Source organism: Myotis nattereri, assembly GCF_964212035.1.
Source record: "Myotis nattereri genome assembly, chromosome: 9".
Classification (NCBI taxonomy): domain Eukaryota; kingdom Metazoa; phylum Chordata; class Mammalia; order Chiroptera; family Vespertilionidae; genus Myotis; species Myotis nattereri.
In genome coordinates, this window is record NC_138084.1 from 30,474,462 (window position 1) to 30,492,533 (window position 18,072).

Sequence of the window (18,072 nt, forward strand, 5' to 3'; positions counted from 1 at the left end):
GTGTCTGGCAACAGGCTGAGGACTCAGCACTGTAGGATGGGACTGAGGAAATAACCCCTGGGCTTAGTCCTGGGTCCACCACTAACTTCCTGTGTGACCTTGGACAAGACACTTAGGCTCTCTGAGCCTCATTTTCCCATCAGGACAGGAATAGTAAGTCCCTACGCCATAAGGTTGTTATGAAGATCAAATCAGACCATGTCTGTTAAGAGTTAGAGGCAAGACCAGTGTGAGGCATATTGTCAGGTCTTGGCCCAGTAGGTGACCCTCACTAAGGACGAAAGAGGATCTGACACCTGGGATAGAGCCTTTCCAGGGCAGTGTAGGTGGAAGCAGGGAGATGGCCTCCAGCTATGGGATCCCTGTGACCTGGAGACCAGACAGAGCTGAGAGGGCATTTGCCCCTCTCCAGGCAAGTTCAGTGCCTCAACCTAGCACCCAGCTCAGAGCCAGGCTGGGGCAGACCCCAGCTTTTGTCCCTAGAGATGCCCTGGGATTCATGTCCAGGCCCACCTAGGGATGGAGGGCCGGGTGAAGGTCTAGAGCAGAGTCAGGCTGACTTTATCTGCTGATGGCTCTAGGGAGTGAGGGGGGGAGGAGCTGCCTGTGCTCTTCTTGTTGTTGCCAGCTGACTGGTTTATTGGTAGGTGGCAGTGGTGGGAATTAAGAGGATGGAATCCACTGACAGCGTCTGATATTTATGACCCCAGGTCTGAAATCTGAAGATAATAAAAATATTAACAGCTTTTGTCCAAAGAGCACCCACTGTGTGCCAGGCTCACTGTGCTAAATGCCTTTCATACCCTGCTCACAACAACTTTTGAGGTAGTACTATTATTATCCCCATTTTATGGATAAGGCAACGGAGGCCTAGAGGGTTAAATGACTTACCTAGGGTCACATAGCTGTTAAGTCACAGGATCTGAGCCCAGCTGTATCTAGCTATAGGGCCCAGTTCTAATCACTGTACACACTGCCCCCCAGTTCTGTGGCTCACCCTTTTTTTAATCCTCACCCGAGGACATATTTTTATTGATTTTTTTAGAGGTATAGGGAGAGAGAGAAACATCCATGTGAGAGAGAAACATCAATCTGTTACTTCCCATATGTGCCCCGACCAGGATCAAACCACAACCTAGGAATGTGCCCTGACTGGGAATTGAACCCAAAACCTCTTGGTGTATGGAACAATGTTCCAACCAACTGAGCCACCTGGTCAGACTGTGAATTGTTGTATCCCTCATATCCCAGGCCCCCTGAGGAGCATCATCATGCAGTAGTCGGCTCTGGACTGGAGAGCCAGGGACCTCTACCCTCACCCTCTCTCTGTTACTAGCTTGCAGTGAGCTTGGCCAGGTCACCTCCTCTCTCTGGGCCTCGGTTCCCTCATCTGTGAAATGAAAGGGCCGGAATGAAGGACTGTTAAGATCTCAGCTTGGAAATTCCACAATTCCCATCTAGGGTGGAGCCTGTACGACCTAGGATCAGTCACCTCAGCTTTCTGAGCCTCAACTCCTTTGTCTGTTAAATTGGGGGTGTGACACATACTTCTCTCTCAAGGCTATTGTAAGGAATAAATGAGACAATATGTTTAAAGTGCTTACTTGGCACAGCACCTACAACTTAATTAAAATAAAGAAATAGTTTCCCTGTTTTTCTTCTATTTATTGTAAAGGGTGAATAGCTTGACTTCCAAGATTAGTGTCTTTGAACATGCCCATCATGAATGATTTAATGAATGTACATCATCTCAACATGACACACTCATCTCTTCATACTGCAACATCCCTTTACTCAGAAATGTGTGCACTCACATCTATAACACTTGCTTGTTCACACACCTCCTCTAACACCTCATTTTTCTCCTTCTCTCCCACATATCTGCACATGCATGGGGGCACACACACACCGTCTTTGCTCTCTGTCTCTCCTCCACAGCCCTGCTGGCCTACTGGACTCTGGCCTTCATCACCAAGACCATCAAGTTTGTCAAGTTCTACGACCACAACATCGGCTTCTCGCAGCTGCGATTCTGCCTCACGGGGCTGCTGGTTATCCTCTACGGGATGCTGCTGCTCGTGGAAGTCAATGTCATCAGGGTGAGGGTAAGCAGGCCCCTCCTGGGCTGCCCCGCCCCCCACCTGAGGACGCACCTGGGCTCGGGCGGGGCTCCTGACCAGTACCTGCTTCTTAGCCAAGTCCTAGAAGTCAGCTTGTTTCGCCTGCCTCAGCAAGGGGAGCTGAGGCCAGTGTCAGAGGTTTTGGGAGCAACATTCCGTCTGGCCCAGCTGCCCAGAGAGAAGGAAGGTGACAGGATGTGTTAGCAAGGTTATAGGATTCTGCGTTTAATCCCACAGAGGGGAGATAAAAGCTTCAGGCACTGCCTTCTTCAAGTTTGTTTGATTTTTTTTTCAGGGGGAGGGGAGGGATTTATTTTTATTTTAATGTGTTCATATAGTTACACATATATGTGAATGAGTCAATGTGGCTGCATACATGTCTTTTGTTTTGTTGTCATTTTTGCTTGCCCCCTTTACTCTCTAGGATCATCCCCTCCCCTCCCCTCCCTGCCCCTCCCTTTCCTTTCTCAGGTAACCCAGATTAACAACCTAATCTGTGACCTTCCATTCTTTGTTTTTATTAATATAATAGCATAAACTTCTATCCAGGGTTTTTTTTTTTTTTCTCAACACACACACATATATAGAGTATCCCCAAAAAATGTATACACACTTTGAGTAATTATTAATTCCAATGGGTTAAATCTGAGGAGAAAAAAACATCAATTGAGTAATCACAAAAAAAGTGTGTATACATTTGGGGGGGGGTACTCTGTATACACACACACACACACACAGTTTTTTCTCTCAATATTTGTTTTATAAAAAATGGGATTATATTACAGTTTTCTGCATCTTGCTTTTTTCATCCAACAGATATCTCTTAGGACTCCCCCCAAGTGTAGTGTGGCTATTTTGTTTTCTTAATGGCTGCATAATATTCCATCATGTGGTTGAGCCATAATTTATCAGCCATTATCCTATTAATGGGCATTCATTTTGTTGCCAAGTTTTTGCCTCCACAAACAATGGTGTATTAAACATACTTACTATATCTTTATGTATTGCTGCTTTTATTTCTATGGGAGAGAGTCCAAGGAGTTGAGTTGCTGGTTCAAACACTCTGTGTATTTTAAGTTTTAATCAATGTTGCAGATCACCTTCCAGAAAACCTGTAATCTACCAGCAATAAATAAGAAAACGCTTTTCCTTCCTCCAACCAGCACTGGGGGCTACAGCCATTTCTCATTTGGGCCAGTCTGATGAGTGGGAAATGCTACTTCAATGTGCATTTCTCTGACTCCTCTGTTTTTAGTTGATTTGTAGGGTATAAGGGCTTCCTACATTCCCTACCTCAACTGACCCTCACAGCACCCCCTATGATGCAAGTACCACCCCCTTTGTAGATGAGGAAACATTTTAGATAAGATTTGTTCAAAAATTTAGTAAGTGGAAGAGGCAGGATTCGAACCCAGGTCTGCATGGCTCCATGTTCTGGAAACCCTGCATGGTGATATCCTCCCATTTGTGGAGAAGACAGCATTTGGGGGATCTCTGCTCTTCCCCAATCTCACTGGAACCCAGCCCAGCCCAGGGGATTCAGAGAGCCTCAGTGAAGAGTCAGGAGGCCCTGGTGTTGGTGGCCAAAGGATCGGGTGTTCCTTTTCCTGGAAATAGGCAAACGATGGTCCCATTTGTTAGAGGTCAAGGGTGGGATGTCATCACCCCAGATGTTTGCTGCTGGGGCGAACTGGAGATGGGGAGAAGTTGCACTTGCCCATCCCAGTGGCCTGTGTGCCCCACAGAGATACATCTTCTTCAAGACGCCGAGGGAGGTGAAGCCCCCCGAGGACCTGCAGGACCTGGGGGTGCGCTTCCTGCAGCCCTTCGTGAACCTGCTGTCCAAAGGCACGTACTGGTGGATGAACGCCTTCATCAAGACTGCCCACAAGAAGCCCATTGATCTCCGCGTTATCGGGAAGCTGCCCATCGCCATGAGGGCTCTGACCAACTACCGGCGGCTCCGCGAGGCCTTCGACGCCCAGGTGGTCAGTGGGAGCATGGCCACACCATCCCTTCCCTGCCCTCTGGTTTAGAGTCACAGACGGGATCCTCAGAAAGCATCAGGTCAAACCCCGGGGGGGACTGGTGGGGAAACTGAGGCCTGGGAGGGAAAGAGGTTTGGCCTAAGTCACACAGTGAGCCAGGGACAAGTCCAGGGCCACTGAGCCATAGGGCAGTCACAGCTGGAATGGCCCTTATGGTTTAGGTCATCCGGTCTAACACCCTCGTTTTCCAGGTGGGGAAACTGAGGCCATGAGAAGGGTAGTGACCCCACTGGATACCATATGTCCTGTGCTCTTCATTCTGAAGCTCAGTGATTAACGGTGGGAATTTTCACCCGTTTTGGAGAGCAGGGCGTTAGTGGCCTGATCCTATGAGTTGGGCCAGAAAAGGATCTCCCCCCGCATCACTGAGTAGGAAACTGAGATCCTAGGAAAGGCCAGGACCTCCTCAGAGTTGGTCCACCGCTGGCAGGTATCAGAGCCAGTCTCCCGACTCCCAGTTCAGTGCTCCTTCGCTGCCTCTGCCCTGGCATGGTGGGAAAACACCGAGGCAGATGCGCTGGCAAGCAGGAGCGAGTAAGTGTGGCATGTGCCACTCCTCATTACAGTGCTATGCTCATCACATAGTCCCTGACAGCTGTGTGACCTTGATCGATATCTGGCCTCAGTTTCCCCATCTGGACCATGTTGGCATTGATGAGCCCACCCACCTATGCGCTTGGTGGTTCCATGATTTCTTCCTGGAGTTTATCTGTCGGCAGCAGACATGGCCACTGGGTTTCCCAGGCAGCAGGAGCCAGGGGTTTCCTGGGATGCTGGACCCTGCTGTGAATGGGCTCTCAGCCGCTCTGACCTGGCCGTGGGTCTCTCTGGGCAGCGGAAGGACACACAGAGCCCACAAGGCGCCCGGGCCATCTGGCGGGCCCTCTGCCATGCCTTTGGGAGACGCCTGGTCCTCAGCAGCACTTTCCGCATCTTGGCTGACCTACTGGGCTTCGCCGGACCCATGTGCATCTTCGGAATCGTGGACCACCTAGGGAAGGAGAACCATGTCTTCCAGCCCAAGGTAGGCCACCCAGGGGTAGAGCAGGGCACCCTTTGGAAAATTTTCACTGGTGGGTGAGAGCGTGCCAGAGGCCCATGTGTGTGAGCTGTGGCTGCCGTAGGGTTAACTCCTTGTACATGCACAATACTGCTCCTCACTTGGCAATATGCCCATCCAGAAGATGCTCCGCATCGGTCCACAGAAATGCCAGGAGGCAAGCTTGTGCCCCGAGAGGATTTCTGGCATCCTGCTCTGCTCCTCATGCCTTCACCACCAGAATAGCTCTCCTGGTTACTTAGTCACTGAGAAAGTTGCAGGAAGTGCATTTGTGTACTCAGGGTCAAGAGCTTTTATGACTTGTTGGCTTTTAGTTCATGTCACCTTAATAGACTCTCAGTACCTGTTCAGGGATCTGTCTTCCCCAGTTCTGCATATCCATAGCACCCAAGGTTCTGCAGGGGTACCTGGGGGGCTGCTGTTGGGGGAAGGAGCATGGGAAATCCCCATGCCTAGGGCTTTTTCTCCCCTAATCCAAAGTTCATTCAGAGCTTCCCCAGTTTTATTAATATGTTAGACTTTCCTATTGAATTCTTTTTTCTTTTTCTTTTCTTTTTTGTTTTGTTTATTTTGTTTTGTTTTGTTTTGTTTTGTTAATCCTCACCCAAGGGCATTTTCCCATTGATTTTTAGAGAGTGGAGGGAGGGACAGAGACACAGGGAGAGAAACATTGATGTGAGAGAGACACTTCGATTGGTTGCCTCCCGCACTCTTGGATCGAGCTAGCAACACTTCAATCCGCAGGCCGATGCTCTATCCATTGAGCCAAACTGGCTAAGGCTGAATTTATTTTTTAAAGAGTTTCATGTCTTGAAAATATTTGAAACCCATTGGACTAGATGATATCCACTGGCCTTTCCAGCTCTAAAGATGCTACAAACTGAAATTTGTTGGACAAAAGAGACAAAAAGTCTTTCTGGATAATATTTTCCCTGCTTGGTGCAATAGCAGTCACCGTGGGTGGTAGGTGGGATACTTAATTCTTTCACCTGTTTCTTTGCTGCCACTTATGTTTAGATGGTCACAAGATGGAAAACTTTTCACCTTTAATAAGACTCAGTGTTTTATTTTCCCAGAAAGAACATTATTATAACCTTTTAACCACAAACAGTTCAAAAATGATGTAGAGAATGACTAGCTAGAGATCTTACTAATTTATGACACTCCCTTGTGCAATGTTATTCATCTTGAGGACTCTAAAATTGCAGATAGCAGTTAATTCTCTGGAGGTTTATATTAATATTTTCTTGAGCTATAATTAATCAGCCGAGCACTTTGGGTCAGGGATATGAGACACTCCAAGTCTGTTTGTCTGATTTATTCAGCAAATATTTACTGAACTCTGCTATGTGTCAGACCTGGGTTAGGCTGTGAGAATACAGACAATGGTTATGATGAGGACTATCTATACATATAAAAGGCTAATATGCAAAGTGTCCCTGTGGGAGTTTGACTGGGAGGCCAGTTCTATCACTCTCTATGACATTTGTTGACCACTAGGGGGCAGCATGGAATGAAGGAAGGCCCCATCTGGCAGCTGGCAGCCAGGGAAGGGAGGCCCCAGCCAGCATCCGGAAGGAAGGCCTCGGCCAGCAGCTGGAAGGCCCCGATTGGCCCTGATTGCCGGCCAGGCCTAGGGACCCTACCCATGCACAAATTTTGTGCACCAGGCCTCTAGTCTATATAAAAAAGCCTAAGCAACCATTATGGCAGAATGACCAGAACGACTGGTTGCTATGATGCACACTGACCACCAGGGGGCAGATGCTCAATGCAGGAGCTGCCCCCTGGTGGTCATTGTGCTCCCACAGGGGGAACGCCACTCAGCCAGAAGCCAGGCTCATGGCTGATGAGTGCAGTGGTGGTGGCAGGAGCCTCTCCCGCCTCCACGGCAGTGCTAAGGACAGCAAGCCAAGCAGTAAGGAGCAGTGAGCAGTCAGGCAGTAAAGAGCAAGGGGTGCCGGACATCCCCCAAGGGATTCTGGACTGCGAGAGGGCACAGGCCAAGCTGAGGGACCCCCACTCCAGTGCACGAATTTCATGCACCGGGCCTCTAGTTAACAATAATAACACAACTTATTGACTGCTTACTATATGCCTGGCTGTGTGCAGGAGTGATCCATGTATTATCCCATTTAATCCCCAAAACAACTGTTTAGGGTATTTTTTATAACAGCTTTATTGAGATGTAATTCACATACCATAAAACTTATGATGTAGGTATTTTTATCCCCATTTTACAGATGAGTAACTTAAAGCTCAGAGAGGTTAAGTAACTTTCCCTGGGGCCCTCAACTAGTGTGTGACAGAGTCAGGATTTGCACCAAAGTCTCTTTCCCTCCATAGTCTGGGCACTTACAATTATGAGGCCATCACCTCTGACTCTGAGAAATCTAAATCAAATATTTTTATATTGTGTGTTAAATACTACTCTTAGGGGGCATATACAGGGAACTATGAGAAGATGGATGACTAACTCAGCCAGTGATCTTGACAGCTTCATAGAGAAAGGGGTATTTGAATGGGGCCTTGACAGATGAATAGGAGTTGGTCAGGCTAAGGTGGGCAGATTTCTTGTTTAATCAAGAATGTGAGAGGAGAAACTAAGATGGCGGCATAGATAAACACCGGGAAATAGTCACCCCCACACAACAATTGAAAATTAGCCCAAAGGACGGAGCAAACATCGTCCAAAACAACAGGAAGGCTGGCTGAGTGTAATTTCTACAACTAGAAGAAAAGAAAAGCACGCTGAGAGCCAGAGGAGCTGCGGAGGCTGAGTGCAGAGGTACGCGGCGGCTCGCGCGCGGGGAAAGGGGGTGGCACCTGAGGACGCGGCTGTCTTTTTGAATCACAAGCTCCCGACTGCTCTGATCTCCGGTTCTGGGAAGTCTCTGGGGACCCGGGACTCATACGGGCAGAGGCTGCTCTCTCAGGCGGCAGCGGGCGAACTTGGGGGCAGATTTCCCTCGGAGGTGCTTGCAGCCATTGCCGGGACACTGAGACACGCGACTCCGGGCGCGGAGAATCAGCCATAGCTTCTTTCCCCGCCCTTTTGACTCCCTTAGACCCCGCCCCACCCGGGCTGCGGCAGAGGCTTTTGCATGTGAATGCCCCAGAACTTTGCAACCTGATAATTACCTAGCTGCAGCCGGGCCAGCCAGACCCGGAACTTCCAAGAGAAGGCCCAAGGCCCCGCAGCGGCTTGCATTGCTTCACAGCTGAGCCTCTTCGTAATTCCTGCTGTGTGGCCTCAGGCAGGGGCTGAATTAGCACCTCCTTAGATCCAGGAGCCACTGTACCCAGTGGTCAGAGGGGGTCCATTCTCCCACTTCAGACACAGCTGCTTCCCACAGCCAATTGGCCTGGAGGTCAATTCCTCCCAGTGATCCTACAACAAGCGAGGCACCAAGAGTGCACCAAGAGTGTCCACCCCGGGTAACTGGGGAGGCTGAGCCACTGGGCCCTACAGGACACCTGGCGCGCAGGCCACTCTATCAACACAGGGAAGCAGCCAAAATGCGGAGACAAAGAAACAGGTCACAATTGGCAGAAACGGAGGAGGCCAGACGACTGGATATAGAGTTCAAGGCCACGTTTATAAGGTTTGTCAAGAATTTTATGGAAACCGCCGATAAATTTAATGAATCCCTCAAGGAGTATGGTGAGACCATGGAGGTCATGAAAAAGGACCAATTAGAAATTATGCATACACTGACTGAAATAAAGAATACTTTACAGAGCTCCAACAGCAGACAAGAGGATCCCAAGAATCAAGTCAAAGATTTGAAATGCAAAGAAACAAAAAATACCCAACCGAAAAAGAAAAAAGAAAAGAGATTCAAAAAATATGAAGATAGTGTAAGGAACCTCTGGGACAACTTCAAGCGTACCAACATCAGAATTATAGGGGTACCAGAAGGAGAGAGAGGGCAAGATATTGAAAACCTTTTTGAAGAAATAATGACAGAAAACTTCCCCCACCTGGTGAAAGAAATGGACTTACAAGTCCAGGAAGCGCAGAGAACCCCAAACAAAAGGAATCCAAAGAGGACCACACCAAGACACATCATAATTAAAATGCCAAGAGCAAAAGATAAAGAGAGAATCTTAAAAGCAGCAAGAGAAAGACAGTCAGTTACCTACAAGGGAGTACCCATCCGACTGTCAGCTGATTTCTCAACAGAAACCATGCAGGCCAGAAGAGAGTGGCAAGAAATATTCAAAGAGATGAATAGCAAGAACCTGCAACCAAGATTACTTTATCCAGCAAAGCTATCATTCAGAATGGAAGGTCAGATAAAGAGCTTCACAGATAAGAAAAAGCTAAAGGAGTTCATCACCACCAAACCAGCATTATATGAAATGCTGAAAGGTATTCTTTAAGAAGAGGAAGAAGAAAAAGGAACTCTTACCATTTGCCACAGCATGGATGGAACTGGAGAGCAGATAAATACCACAAGATCTCACTTATTTGTGGAATATAATGAACAACATAAACTGATGAACAAGGACTGATCCAGAGACGGAGAGGCATTGATTGGACTGTCGGGCCTTGGAGGGAAGGTAGGGGAGGGTGGGGGCAAGGGGGAAAGATCAACCAAAGGACTTATATGCAAGCATATAGGCCTAACCAATGGACACGGACAACGGGGGGGTGAGGGGGTGAGCGGGGAGAGGGGGGGGGTAGAGGGTACACATATGTAATATCTTAATCAATAAAAAATATTAAAAAAAAAAAAAAGGAAAGAAATGGGGGAGGGGGTAATGAATTATTCCTCACTAATTTTTGTGCTAGGTAGAGCTCAAAACTATAAAGCTGAGTAAAAAATGTTACAAAATGATACATACCATATGATATCATTTATAAAAAGATTAAAAACATACAAACTAAAAAAAAAAAAAAAAAAAAAAGAATGTGAGGACACCTTTTGCTTATTGAGACTTCAATGGCTTCTGAGGCTTACTCTGGCTTTTGAGCATCTGAACTTTATTGGCCCCAAAAGAGAGGGGAAGAGACTGCTTCTCTTGTCCACAGGACTGTCATCTTTTAGCTTAATTCTAGTCAGAAGTGACCCCAGAATACTCGACATTGGTAATCCTGCAGCAACATGGAGCCAGTTTCTAATATCAGAAGGAAGTGGCTCAGGCCAGAGCCTTTGTCTGCTTGTCCACATCGTCTTCTTCTTCCTGTGTTTCCCCAAAATCTTGTGGAATTCTTCTGAGGAGAGAGCTCTGAGGCAGGATGTGCCGACGAGATGGTGAGAATAGCACTTAGATGTCAGTTCATCTGACACTAGCTTTGCCTTCTCTTTTCTCTTTATTTAAACACAAACCTGGGCTTCGCTGCCCTCTCATTGGCATGCGCTTGTCCCAGTTACTCGCCAGCACCTAAGTCCCTGAGACCGGTGGCCCTGCCTCCGCAGCAGCAGGCCTTGCACATTTAACATATGTTCTCTGAGGCCCAAATGCAATCAGCAAATGACACACATAGAGATGAGAGTTGAAAGTAAATGTAGTCTCTGCTGTCAGCAATGAAGAATCCTCAATCGTGTGGTTGACTGGGATATGGCTTACTTCTCATTTGGGCTTCTGGGCCCAGAAAATGGGGGGAAGGGGTCATGTACTGAGGTCATTTGGTTCATCCCCCTGCCTCCCAGCAGCTCTCACCCAGAGAGACAGATGCTATTCTGGTGCTTATGTACCTGCAGAGAGGGACGCTCTCTAGCTACACATTGCAATGTTTAAACCTCTCGGTGAGAAAGCCCTCTTTCCGCTTGGCCGTATCCACCTGCTGAAGCCTGCACAGCCGGGCACCAGTGTTTACTTCACTGTCAGTGGCTGCCCTGCCCCCTCTTCCCTGTCCAGGACACTCACAGTGAGCCAGAGTCACCGCCCTTGGCATCTGCAAGGACAAACATTTCTTCTTTCTTCTTTAATGACTGGACGTGTCCCAGGGCCTGACAAATCTTTGATGCCTCTGTCCCCCCTGCCACTCACCAGGAAAAGCGAGGACCCAGGCTGGGCACAGCCCATGATATATCTTTTTCCAGTGCCCTCTCCTGCCCAGCCCCCACCCACAATCTGTCACCTGCCATGGATGCCACTGATCTGGCTAGAGGATGAGGAAATTGGATTCAAAAGAACTGCTGGCATCTGAAACCTGCCAGCGCTGGTCTAGGCTGTCAGCTGAACAGAGAAACGGTCTGGGTATGGTCTCAGGGCTGAGCTTTGAATGGCCTCTAAATCTCAGAGAAAAAACGTGTACATTTGTGACTGTGTGTGTGCTTGTTTCTGGATGAGTTCTCCTGGGAACTGCTTGTGTTTCTATCTGTGAGTCCTTTGTGTTGTCCCTGTGTCTGTTGGTATGTCTTTTTCTCTGTACGTCTGTGACCCCATTTGAATGCCCGTATTTGTGGCTATCCTTACTGGTGACTTTGTGAACTTGTATGCATTCCTGTGACTTTGTGAAGTTAGTGTGTGGCAGCTCCCATGCCTCTGCTCTGGCCTGAGGTGCCTTTCCTTCCTTCCTTCACCTCACTAACCCCTTCTCAGCTGCCAACACCCAGCTCAGATGTCACCTCCTCCAGGAAGCCTTCCTCTGGCTGAATTAGATGGCCCTCCTCTGTGGTCCTATAACATACTGTGCTTGCACCATCAAAGCACCCCTCCTCTCCTTCCTCAACTTGACCCTGAGTCCCTTAAGACAGGAATTACATTGTCTGGTCTCTGTGTGTTCAGCTCCCAGCTCCAGGCCTGACACCCAGAAGGCACAGAAGAAATGATCTTCAACAAATAATGCAGAAGTTATTGTATATTGATTGAGCACTTGCACTTACTAAATTTTTTTAACCTCCATTGCTACATTGAATCCTCCCAACAATGTTCTAAAGTAGAAACCTTTCATGGCCTCATTTATAAGTGAGGAAATTGAGGCTCAGAGAAGTTGAGGAACTTACTTAGGGACACATGGCTAGTGTGTAATGAGCCAGAACTCGAACTCAGATATGTCTGCCTCAAAGTCCAGGCTCTACACCAGCATGTCAAGTGGTGTGGGCAGATGGGTGGCTGTGTTGGTGTGTGAGTAGTCAAAGACAGTTCTCATTGCTCTTACCCGTCGCCTCTCAGGGCTGCGACCTATGGGCAGTTCACCTCTTGGGTCCTGCCAAAATCAGAAGCAAGCGGTCAAGTGGCCCCTCCCTTCGAGCTCCAGAGACCAAGGGAAGGAAGACTTTCCAGCCAAGCCTCTGGCCAGGCAGGGCCCTGGGTCCTCACAGTAGAGTCATGAGTCCTGGGCCCTAGTCCTACCTGTGCTACAGACTCTCCTTATGCTCTCCATCACTCACGTTCTACAGCCCTCATTGGCTCAACTGCAAAATGGGGAAAAGTGCAATCACTTCTATAGAAATTAGATGGGGGATGAAGATCATAGGCATTGATTAATTTTTAAATATTTATTGAGCACTATTGGGGAAATCCCTGGAAACAAACGTAATTTCTTCTCTGAGGGTTTGTGAAAATGTGAGATGAGGGCATCTGATCTTACAAAGCATTTATCTTCCACCACATGTTGTAGGTCCTTAGCCTTTTCTGTCCTGCCATGATGCTTTCAGAGCTCTGGACAATGGCCATGCCCTCACACCCATGCATGGCCTCCCAGGACCCTCTGGTCACTAGACTTTCTCAGGGCCTGCCTTCTTTGGACAATACCCCAGGGCTCTTTGGCTAACCTAGTACCTACTTCTTCATCAAAACTTTGCTTTCTAGACTTCATCCTGTTTAAATTGTCTCTTTGAAGGGAGATGAAATAATGACCTCATGACTTATGCCTGAAGGGAGATTTTTATTTTAACAGGTCACAAAATTCTTGATCCAAAGAAATACAATTTCTGACTCTAGAATGGGTATGTGGCAGGGTAAGGGGTAAAGGCTTTGCTTTTACAGCTGCAAAAAGAGAATTTGTTACCTTGTAAAAAATATACAAATATGAAATGAGTGCATTTAACAAACACTACCCAGAGCTTAACCAACATTTATGACCCATTTATTTTTCCAGCCCTCATTCTCCACCCTGTGTGTTTTCTGGTCATTGTGGCACAGCACATGTGTGGCATTCCAGGCTGCTCAAGAGCTTTCATGATGATCCATGTTCTTGGGTGCATAGCATTCCCATGAGCATCATAATACACCTGACAGTTCCCTGTGGTTAGAAATTTAAGGGATTTTTGCACTGTCCCCCTGATCTAATCTAGGGATAGACATTTTTGCACCTACAGCCATTTCCTTACGTTAAATTACTTCCTTTGGATTGACTTTCCATGATGTGCTTTCTTGTTTTAAAATAATGGACTCCATTCTCCAGAGCCGGGTCTCTGCAGAGGATAGCAGTACGGAAGAATTCCCTGCATGCCTTCATTTTTCACTCAGAACCAGCCAAATGGGCATGTTTCTCTCCCCCTGCAGGTCACAGCTTGATGATGATGATAAAAGACTAAAGGTCACCGGCTAGATGGCCTAAGCATCAGGTCTGGGGTGGTGTTTTTGGGATCATACAGGTTCATGTTCACATATTCTCCTTTACAGCACGTGACCTGGGGCCAGCCCCTTACCCATGCTGAAGCACCATTTCCTCATGTATAAAATTGGGCTAAGAATGCTACCCTTCTCATTAAGGTTTTATGAGAATGGCGTTCTGCACCTGATAAACAGTGTGTCCTGCCCCTTGCTTCCCTGTAAGGTCAGGTTACCCCCCACCCCACCCTGCAGCCTACTTTTAAGGTCCATTTGCTACTTCCTGCCCACACCCACCCATTACTTTCTCCCTTCTCCCTCTGGTATTTTGACAAATGAGAAAGAGTGTCCAGGGCTTCAGGTTTCAGTCGGCTTTCCTCTAAGAGTCCTATGTGAATCCCTCGATGATCTCCCTGTGTCTGCTTCCTGCTGTCCCCTGCTGTGGGACAGGTAGAGCCACCCTGTCCCACAGAGCAAGGGAGAAACAGTTGTAAGCAGTGAGGGCTCCTTTAGAGAGCCTTGTTGAGCCAAATGGCAGTATCTTTCCTGCCATCAGGAAGCCCTTCTGACTCTAGGGAAAGGACTCCCCTCAGAGGCCTGCCCCTTTCAGCCTGACCACAGTCAGGGACGTGCCTCGGCCCCTTCTCATCCCTTTGTTCCCAGCACTCTTTCCCCCGCAGCAGCTCCCACACCCTTCCCCATCGCTTGCAGAGTTCAGGGAAGAACCTCTGTCTTTATGGAAATATTGATGTGGCTCTGCTGGGGAGCAATGAACTTAGCCAAGATCAAAGCTTTCCTGGGAGCTGTTGGTGCTGAATTTGGAAACAGACACGCTGCTGTTCCCTGGTATCTTTAGCAACAAAGTCAAAATGTTTGGGGTTTTTTTCACTGCTTACCGTCTGAGTTCTTGCTGGAGAGCGCAGCAAGAGAACCCTAAATCTAAAAGGAGGCCATGGGAGCTCAAGAGGCTGGGGGGCTTGGGCCTGAAATCTTTTCAGTCTATTGTAGGCGATGCGTTCCCATCTCTCGCCTGGGAGCACTGCCATGGCATCTTTTTCACTGGTCTTTTCTCCCAGAAAGTACTACAGAACAGGCTGTTTTGGAGTGTGGGACAAGGCCTCCCTAATTCCATTTTTGTAGCAATGAACACACATTGTGGGATTTGTTCTAGCCGTTCTGGTTTTGGCTTCTCTGTGAGTCGCTCTATTTATTCTTGCTCCATTCAGAGCGAGCTCCCCTGGGCCTGGTGGCCGCAACACTGCAAGTCATATTTTTGGGCGTAAGGTTAGAACTGGGCCACATTCTGTTCCCCTAAGCAAGATGTTGAAGAGGGTATAGGCAGCCCTCCCTGCAGTTAGAAGAATGCTTAGTGGGATTCGTCAGTCTGATTTTCACACATAAACAATTGCTCATGGGTTTGCAAGCATGGGGGTCCTATAATGACAGCCATTATGGCCCAGTAACAGGTACTGAAGGTGGTCTTTTTGCTGGCAATGACAGCCACCTCTGCACTTGTCTTCCCAACAGACACAATTTCTCGGGGTTTACTTTGTCTCATCCCAAGAGTTTCTTGCGAATGCCTACGTCTTGGCCGTGCTTCTGTTCCTCGCCCTCCTGCTGCAAAGGACATTTCTACAAGCATCCTACTATGTCGCCATCGAAACTGGAATTAACTTGCGAGGAGCAATACAGGTACTTGGATGATTATTTTTTCATTTCATAGTGAGAACCACATGATTTGTCCCCATGGGCCCTCAAGGATTATTTCTGCTGGGATTTTTTTTTTGTGTGTGTGTGTGTGTGTGGCTCTTTTAACTGTGTTTTGAAATACCATTGACAATGCAGTGTGGGATAGTGGAAAATGCTTGGGCTGGACCTAGGAACTGTTGTTGTTCTGCCTTGAATTTGACCCATAATGTCAATTGCTCAGCCTTTGGGCCTCCATGTTTTTCAGCCTTGAATGGGACTGACATCCCTAATCCATCACAGCACTCTTTCCCTCGGAATGCAAATGCAGCCTCAGAATCCTTCTCTAGATACCATTCCAGAGTTCTACCAGACAGTCTTCTTTGGGTGCAAAACAGAAAACGTGTTTGACACGCCAGGATTAGAGCGCCTCTAAGATCTATTGGAGAGCTTAGATTTTGGGTCATAAGTGAGACTTCGCTGGTCTGATAGGTCCCTTGGGCCTAGCTTCTCGCTGCTGCCTTCTGTGGATTTCTTCTCCAAGTCATTGGAAGGATGATCAAAGTCAGAGAGCATGCAGGGCCCCTTTAGGCAAGCCGGTGATGAGTGTTGCCTAAGCCCCAGTGTTTTTATTAGAATTTTGGTTCAGCAGTTGGAATGAAGAGACCCAGTACAATAGTGGTTTACATAGGATGGAAGCTTGTTTTTCACAGTCAGGGCTGTGAAATAGCTACGCAATATCAGAGACCTTATTTCTTTCTGTAATGTTGCTCTGCCAGGCTTCTCACAATTACTTCCATCTTGTGGTTTTAAAGGACTTTTGAAATTGCCACATGTCTACATTTAACTCAGCAGAAGAAAGATGGAGCAATAGGAGGGAATGCTTCCTCTTTTAAAATCACAGTGCGGAAGTTGCACATATTCTCTCCCATCCCTTTCCTGAGATATTGCCCACATGGCCACTCCTAGAGGCTTAAAAGTGGGGTCTTTCTTCTTGCCATAATTCTTCTAGAAATTCTTCTGGTGAAAAGAAAAGAATGGATATGGGGGGACAACTACAGATTCTGCCATACCTGGCCATTCCCATGAAGTCAGTACAACACTAAGAAGTTGTGATTAAACCCCAAAGCCACATCATTCTTCAGAAATGAGCCTTAGAATCATTAACATTGACTGGTCCTCTGGGAGCCAGGACCAGAGGCTGTGTAGAAAAGGGACTGGAAGGGAAAAGGGATAGCCTGGGTCAGGGGCCAAACTCTGGTTATGTAGGTGTAGTCCATGTGTATGGTGCCCCCTGGGATTGTGTAGTGCACAACCTGAGCGGCTGCCATGACGTCGCTGCCCATCCCCAGTGGTTTTACATTGAGGAAGCAGAGCCATTTCCAGGAATGTCATCATAGGAGAATGGTAGAAAGATCCCAGGAAAATCCAAGACCCTCTAAGACTCACAGGGGCTCAGAACTGGCAGGAACCAGCTCAGTTCAGAAAACCATTCTGAAAATCCCAGGCTCTGCTCACATACGTCCAGTGGCAGACAGACCTGCACCCCCACAAACAGCAGCCAGTTTTGTAGTCAAACAGTTTTGTAATTAAATCAGCTTTCTATTTGTATGTCATAATTCACACTCTGACAAGAATTTTCCAATTACACTAAAAGAGGCAAAATGGTTTTTTAATGTATTAGCATATAATTGTTTTATCAAACTACCTGAATCTTTTGCATTAATAAGAGAAATTGATTTAAAAAGAAAATAGCTAGCATTAATTATGGAAACAAATGAGATTAAAAAAAACTTAGTTCTTTCAGAAATTTACAGAAAATTATAGACAAGAATCCATGTCTTCGTGAATTTGAGAGTAATCCCATTTCTTGCATGAAAAGTTATTAAGCAAAATTCCTGTGTTACATATAATTTTTTGGCTTACTAGCTATCCGTCGGTTGTGTGTTTCTATGTATCTTGGTCTTTACTTAATAATGCTTTCTTCGATAGATTAGTCTATGTTTCTACTTCACCAAAACTAGGTTTATCATTATTCTTTAAAGACCGATTTCATATAACCTAGGATGTGCATAGGCTTGTCCAAAAATGCCATTGCCCTCATTTTAAACCTTACCCGTGGTGCAAACAAACTCACAAAAAAGACATACAATAGGTTTATGCTTTCAGTATGCCCGACCCACAGAAAAGCCTGGGTTTACACAAATTACGAATTAAGGCCCGGGAACGCACCTTACAACAGAACGCACAATAGAATTTCATTGTGAGCAGGCATCCCTAGGATATTTAAGACAGAAATGCATTTTTCCTTTTTCAAGAGCACGTGGCCCGGAAATTGCCGTCCTTCTGGGAGGCACAATCACTCTGCCCATATGGCTTTTAGGGTCACAGCTCACAGGAGCCATTGCCATGGCTGTTCCCATCTGCCTGGAGGGGGCATAGCAAGGTCCCCAGGGTGGCTGGCCTCCAGGACGGGGCTGGGACTCATGGACACCCATACATTGTGTCTCACATAAGCCCATTCCAGGCTGAGCACTTATCTTGTGTCAAGGCTCAATGAAGACAGGACTTGGCCCCGGAGCACACCCCACCCCCGGTTGGAGATGGCCCATTAAAACAGATGGCTGCCCCACTTTGTCATGTTTAT

At 47.3% G+C, this 18,072-nt stretch overlaps 1 protein-coding gene across 7 annotated transcripts in view; it reads left to right on the plus strand.

Moving 5' to 3' along the window:
• The window catches only part of ABCC8 (ATP binding cassette subfamily C member 8), a 71,361-nt gene that overhangs the window by 8,995 nt on the left and 44,294 nt on the right, over positions 1–18,072 (plus strand). For 5 of the 7 annotated variants that reach the window (XM_081099601.1, XM_081099602.1, XM_081099609.1 and 2 more), the window contains exons 4-7: positions 1,939–2,105; positions 3,866–4,108; positions 5,004–5,192; positions 15,267–15,431. In XM_081099601.1, coding sequence (XP_080955727.1) covers positions 1,939–2,105; positions 3,866–4,108; positions 5,004–5,192; positions 15,267–15,431 — 764 coding nt within the window. The remainder of the gene's footprint in view (positions 1–1,938; positions 2,106–3,865; positions 4,109–5,003; positions 5,193–15,266; positions 15,432–18,072) is intronic. The other 2 variants (XM_081099605.1, XM_081099606.1) reach the window with 1 other exon arrangement.